The sequence below is a fragment of the Austrofundulus limnaeus genome, unplaced genomic scaffold, assembly GCF_001266775.1.
Source record: "Austrofundulus limnaeus strain Quisiro unplaced genomic scaffold, Austrofundulus_limnaeus-1.0 Scaffold210, whole genome shotgun sequence".
In the NCBI taxonomy this organism is placed as follows: Eukaryota; Metazoa; Chordata; class Actinopteri; order Cyprinodontiformes; family Rivulidae; genus Austrofundulus; species Austrofundulus limnaeus.
Window position 1 is genome coordinate 241,190 of NW_013952612.1, and position 7,179 is coordinate 248,368.

Consider the following 7,179-nt stretch of genomic DNA (forward strand, 5'->3'; position numbering starts at 1 on the left):
TTATGTCAGTGTTGGTCCTCCAAATTGCAGAACTTGGTAATTCAATGTCTGAATCAGGTGTGTTGGAGCAGGGAAAAACATAAAACCTGCTGGGCTGTGGCCCTCGAGGAACAGGATTGCCCACCCCTGCTCTAGACTGAGAACGTTCCCAACAGAAACTGTAGGCTGAGTGCACGTCACGGGACGACACACGTCTCACATGGTAAATCACTGCTGTGTCAGCACAAAGGTCAGGCTTTGGGACCAGGCTTCTTCAAGAGGACTAGAGTTTTTTTAATGTATCAWTAAAAACGTTATGAACTGATCAGAGTTTGTTAAAATGACACACAACAGCTGCTGAAGCTGCAACATCACTACACACCTCCTCTATCCAGGCCAGCACACTTTATTCTTTCTGTGTCCTCCTCTGGCTCCATAAAATAATAGTGCTCACCCTCATGCTGCTTGTGAAGTTTACAGAGGTTTACCAAATTTGCATAAAAAGAATAACAACTTGAAAATGGACACAATGAGCTGAGGGTGTCCTGACTATTSGCAGGTAAAAGAGGGTGTCCACGAAGCAAGCCGCAGCCTCTGTAGCCTCTGTAGCTGCATGCTGAGAGAAATAACCTTTGTTGTAGAGCTGGGCGGTATGACCAAAATTTTATATCACAGTATTTTCAACATTTACACCGGTTTCACGGTATATCACGGTATTTTTCTTTTCATCACAGCTCAGCTGATAATAAAATGTACAAAAACTGCTTATTAACTTTTTTCTTTAACTGTACCTTTGTCTGTGTCTCTGTTTCCCTCCTCTAAACGTCTTTTCTCCTCCTCCTGGTTGGAGACAGTAGTCATGCATTTTGGTCCGGTCGTGAAGGAGGAGGGTTAAGAAAAGATCATTGGGTCTATTGTTTTATGTTATTTAATAAAGATTAACAGCACGACTCAACTTGCACACCAGTCAACTCAATTCCACTACAAAACTACTTCCCCCGGGCTTTTCACAATAGAAGCACGCTAAAGTCTCCATGCGTCAACTCATCTCATTATTAACATCACATGTTAATCTAACCGTTCTCGTCACTGAAGAGGTGTTTACTACATTCGGCAGTGGTGAAAATGGGATGTTTTTTTAACGTCAGTCAATATAAGTAGCTGAATCGCCACCCGCCGCTTCAACAGACTGCTCAACAATAACATTAGCATGCTAACGCACATAGTGGTGCAGCGAGGAAAAGCGTCCCCCGGGAAACATTTCACTGGTGGCCGYGACGAAACATTCCGCACATGTTCAGGCTATTTAAACCGGTATGYCGGTATTCAGAAAATTCATATCATAACAAAAATAAAAACGTTATTCAGTACGAACCAGTATACCNAACTTGAGGCGTTGGATGTGATTTTGAAGCTGAAATCGTGTTCGGTGTGAACGCAGCATTAGCTGATTGGAGCATCAGCTGCAGTAATGATGGTGTTGTTCTGGTCCATCCTGATGAAGAAGGAACTGAGCTGAAGGACTAAACTGGATGGAAGCATTGCAGTGTTTCCCCTACCATTATACAGCCCCCCACCCCCGCCAACGAGACGGCCCGCCCCTCTAAGAATTTCACGGCATGTAGTCATTTTTATTTAAATAAGGTCAGATCAAGTCGAGAGCTATTTTTTGCGCCCCTCCATATCCACCTCTCACCAAACTCGGGGAAAAAGACGGCGCAGAGCGAGGCTGAGCGCTGTGTGTGGTCCTCACAAAGATAGGAAGACGTGTGTGTGATTAGATGCGCAGCTCTGCTTTTAATCACGTTGCACCGATGCGACAGCTTTGCAAGCTACTTTTTCTTTCTTTAAAAAAGAAAATGTGACAGGTGAAGCCACAGCATAGTTACTACCTTATCAATAATTACTGATGGACTGATGTGTGATGGATGCATGGATGTTGGATGGATGTATGATGGATGAATGGATGGATGATGGATGGATGGATGGATGGATGGATTGATGGATGGATGATGGTTGGATGGATGGATGATGGATGTTGGATGGATTATGATGGATGGATGGATGGATGGATGGATGGATGGTTAGATGGATGAATGGATGGTTGGGTGGATGGATGGATGATGGTTGGATGGATGATGGATGGATGGATGGATGGATGGATGGATGGATGGATGGATTGATGGATGATGGTTGATGGATGATGGATGGATGGATGATGATGGATGGATGGATGATGGATGGATGGATTGATAGATGGATGATGGATGGATGGATGGATGGATGGATGGATGAATGGATGGATGAATGGATGGATGGATGGATGGATGGATGGATGGATGGATGGATGAATGGATGGATGGATGATGGATGGATGGATGATGGATGGATGGATGGATGATGGNATATTTTAAATGCCTTTAAATGAATCTGTGTTAAGTTCTGTCCATCTGCAGGTTCAAGAGAAACGGATCCTGATAAATGTATGTGTGCTTGTGGATCGTTTCTGTGTGGGTTGTTGTCACAATGAAGAGACAGAGGACTGAGTCAGTGTGTGTGTGTGTGTGTGTGTGTGTGTGTGTGTGTGTGTGTGTGTGTTGAGAGGTTTGTCCTCCACTCACTGACCTGCTCCTGTCCAAACAGCTCCGTCCCAGGTCAGCGAGGTGATCAAGGAGAAGGTGCAGCAGCGCAGCGTCCAGCTCTCCTGGCAGGAGCCCCAGCAGCCCAACGGAGTCATCACAGAGTACGAGATCAAATACTACGAGAAGGTGAGTCCACAGCAGGTGTGTTTGTCCCTCTCTGCTGCTTCCACCTCAGCTTCATCAGCGTTTCTCAAATCTTCATCTTCAGCTGCTGTGGAGAACAGAACCGTCTTTGTCTTATAGTGACAAGAATGAATGAGGTGCTCATAAGATTTTAATCAGGCTGTTGTCCTTCTCCACCCACCACACACACACACGCACACACACACACACACACACTGACAGGGGGCTGCGCTGCCACAATTAGCGGTGTGTTACTGTTATCTCCTCTCCTTGCACACATTATCCTGCTGCTTTGCTGTATTTCAAGTCTGAACACATCAGCTTTTTACAGCCAGGTTTAATGGAGCGCATTTAACTCAGCAAATCAAAGGCAGGGGAGCAGAGAGTTCTGGTGCCGGTCCTGCGGGCCACACACTCTGACACATCGCTCTCCTGTGTCACGTACTGTGGTCCKGCGCTGCCCGACTGGAAAAGTGGAAAATTGGAAACAAGGACAACACCCTGACCAGATCCAGGCGTTCCATTTGGGCTTTCAYCAAGAAAACATTTAAAGATCAGCTACAGAGCAGACGTCAGGCTGCCAGCTCCTCAGCAGGACAATCTTCACAGGATTTTAACTYTGCCTGTGGACAGTTAACCCGAGTTAAACACCTTCTGTAATTTACAATACAGCTATCAGGGGCCTGTTGTCTTTTTATGTTCTTCTTAAGGCCTTTGATCAAGAATGCATATCTCCTGCTGACTTCATCCTCAGCTCATGTCAAGCTGAGAAATGATGAAGATGTTAGTAAAATCATGAATAAAACAATGAATAAAATGTCAGTACTGTCAAACCAAAATACCTTAGTATCTGACAGAAAATCTGATGGACTGTTTGTTTGTTTGTTTGTTTGATAGCAAAGCTTTAGTCACCACCAGCCTCATTGGTTTAGACTTATGGTGCGTTCACACCGATCACGATTTCAGCATCAGGAGCATCAGGTTTACATGCAAAGTCTATGGTGGACGTGCTTCAAGCAGTGTCGGGAAGTGCTGCTGCGCCTCAAGCGCGATTAGAGCAGAGCGATTTGAACGATCTGAGCGTTCGACGTGCTTGATGCACCAGACTTGGTCCATCAGACCAGTCCTTCGATTCGGGCCAAAGGAAGGACGTATTTGTCGGACGCATCGGAGGAGTCTTCTGTTTTGGACGTCCTTCGTCGCGGCGCTGTGACGTATGCGGCCGACAAATTTGACCTTCGGAGGACCCGGCCTGCCGTTTTGGACACAGCCWTTGTTTGGYTGTAACACRGCCTCCCTCCATCTTCATGTTCTTCTTTCAGCGGTTCCCTCCTCAGATAGAATGTTAGATGTTTCTCTCAACATGTTGTCAAATGAAACAAAAACCAAATGTTTTGCTGTTCTTGGCAGGACCAGAAGGACCGGATCTATTCTACTGTCAGGTCCAAGTCCACCTCTGCCACAGTGAACAACCTGAAGCCCAGCACAGCCTACATCTTCCAGATCCGGGCTTTTACAGAGGCTGGGTTTGGTACCTTTGGACCCCGCCTGGAGATAACCACCAAGGAAGAGGCGACTGGTAAGATGTACCTGTTCCACCTGCAGAAACTCATTTCACATGGACAAGTTTCTCATTTCATGTTGGACTCAATGAGTTAGTTTTTATTRTCATAAAGCAGTCCCAGCTTCAGCCTGTCACCATGAGCCGTAAAACTGTTTCCTGTTGTTTCATTCCCAAACCTTGGCTCTGCAGCACTCAGTTTTTATTATGTAGTAAAACAAACCCTCAATGAAAAACGCCTCGAATTCACTTTACACTAAAGTTTAGGAACATTTATGTACCATTGGTTAAAATTTACATTAAAAAAGTAATCTTGTGCAGTAAAATTATAATTCTTTCATTTTCATTTTTATAATTCTTTAGTTTATCAAATAGTCAAGATAAAATGAGCAACATGTCAGCTGACGGAGCTGGTTATCAGTGAAACCGCAACATTTTTGTTGCGATCTAGCAGCTTGTGTACATGTCACTGGTGATCGGAGTCTCTAAACTTTTCAGTRACAGCCCCCACAGAGCTGGGAAGCTTCCTGCAGCTGTGAAAGCACGCATGCTCCAACAGCCGACACACGACTACAGAAAAGTTTCTTCTAAACTAGCAACAGTTACAATAAATTACAGACAGCAGAGTGTTTTTTCTGTTACTTGGACTTTGTAGCTTGTAGGAGAAACACAAAAATAATCCTAGGTCCAAACAAACTTTAGTTTATTCCCCACGTTCGGACGTACACATGCTGAACGGCTGAATACATCACTACACCTGTTCTCTATAGACTGAATACATCAATACATCCGTTAACTAATATAAACTGAATATATTACTAAACATGTTCACTAAAAACTAAATATGTCAATACACCTGTTCACTATTGAGTGAATACATCACTGAACCTGTTCACTAAAAGAGTCTGCATGTTCTTTCTGTTTATGGTCAGATCTCGTAACTGATTACTTTGTTTGCCGATAACATATTACACTTGTATAAACTGGACTTGTGTAAAGCAGATCTGTATTCAAAGAATCCAGATGCTTCAAAAGATTCTGTCTTGTTTTATGTAATGGATTTTCTAAGGTTTAGGCACAATCTTGTTTTCATACTTTTCATTTTGTTTGTATTCATCAAACCACAGAGRAGTGATCAATGTGTGAAAACATGAAAATAAAAAGAAGACATGYAATTTTTATGTCAAATACATCCTACCACAACCACAGTTTTATCCATTTTTTAAATATGTTAAGCAGTTACACCTGCAACTGTTTAAAATTTTGATAAAAGTTAAACCTACAAACCCGCTTACATCACATTTACATGTTTGGGTTTAGAGCCTCCTCCACACCTTACATTCCAYATGTCTGCATCAAGCACAGAAATGTTGATTTGGTATTATTTTTATCACTAATGTTTCCAACGTACAGTGAAAAGCTCAGTGTGTAACACAGACAGGTCTCCTTTGTTCCAACAGTCGCTGCAAAAAAAAAAAAAAAAAAAAAAAAGCACCCCGTTTTCAGCCTCTTTCTATCTCCTGTCAGTATTTTTCTGTATTTATACAGCACAGATACACTTGATTTAAAATGCATGAACTTCTCTCTCATCCGGCACTTAGATTGAATGGATACGAAGCTGCTTCAAGCTGTTCTTTCGAGCAATCAGCAGTTTGTCAACTCAAACAGTCCAAGCTCTCCGAGAGTATGCCTGGGAAACAATTCAGGCTGAAAGTGCCTTTGTTTGAGATGAAGGGCACTGCCGTCGCCGTCTGGGACTATTAAACCCACTTTCTGAAACAGTAGAGCTGTGTGGATAAGGACGACTAAAATAGAAAAAATATGCCTCCTCCTCTCTCGGTGGGGGTGGGGAGCGGGTGATCAATCTTCATGCTGCTCATTGGGACTTAATTATTGTCTCTATCGGTCCTGCAGATTGCAGTTTTCAGTGTTGTTCAGTTCCCGCTGAGCTTGTGTCTCTGTGTTTGTGTTGCTGTCCGTTTGTCTCATCAGCTGCGATTGTCTCCAGCGAGCAGAACCCCGTCATCATCATAGCGGTGGTGGCCGTGGCGGGGACCATCATTCTGGTCTTCATGGTGTTCGGCTTCATCATTGGGAGAAGGTACGCTCTCGCGGGCCCCATTGACTCTCCGCTCCTGTGAGTTTGCGCTTGTCAATTAGCCTTTCTGTCACTCACAGGCCTCCACGTCTGTGGAGCTGTCACACACGCGCACACACGTGCACCAATCATCTTGTAGCATGCTGTGCTAATGGCTTGTGATGCACCATCAACCCCCACCCTCTCATACACCACGTCCACCCCCACAAGAAAAGTTTGAGCTGCTTCTGGTAAGCCATTATGAGACAGAGACTCCACAGAGAGATCGCTGCAGCCCTGCAGTCCCGTCTGAGACCAGGAGTGTAAGAAAACAGACCAGGAGAGTGAGACAGGAGTGTGTGACATGAGTGTGTGAGACCAGGAGTGTGTAAGTGACAGGAGTGTGTAAGAGACAGGAGTTTGAGACTAGTTAAGAGAACAAAGTGAGACAAGGAGAGTGAGACCAGGAGTATGTGTGACCTGGAGTGTGTAAGAGACAGGAGTGTGTGACATGAGTGTGTAAGTGACAGGAGTGTGTGTGACCTGGAGTGTGTAAGAGACAGGAGTGTGTGACATGAGTGTGTGAGACCAGGAGTGTGTAAGTGACAGGAGTGTGTAAGAGACACGAGTGTAGAGAATGGAGTGTTTGCGACAAGAAGAGTGAGACTAGGAGAGTGAGACAGGAGTGTAGAGAATGGAGTGTTTGAGACAATAAGAGTGAGACTAGGAGAGTGAGACATGAGTGTGTGACATGAGTGTGTGAGACCAGGAGTGTGTAAGAGACATGGGTTTGAGAC

The 7,179-nt window shown here is 44.4% G+C and overlaps 1 protein-coding gene across 1 annotated transcript in view; it reads left to right on the forward strand.

Annotated features, from left to right (window-relative positions):
- The window catches only part of epha7 (eph receptor A7), a gene marked incomplete at its 5' end in the record, with an annotated part of 176,149 nt that overhangs the window by 152,819 nt on the left and 16,151 nt on the right, over positions 1-7,179 (forward strand). The window contains 3 exon segments of the mRNA XM_014019122.1: positions 2,623-2,747; positions 4,155-4,323; positions 6,298-6,442. Of these exon segments, the coding sequence (XP_013874576.1) occupies positions 2,623-2,747; positions 4,155-4,323; positions 6,298-6,442 (439 nt within the window).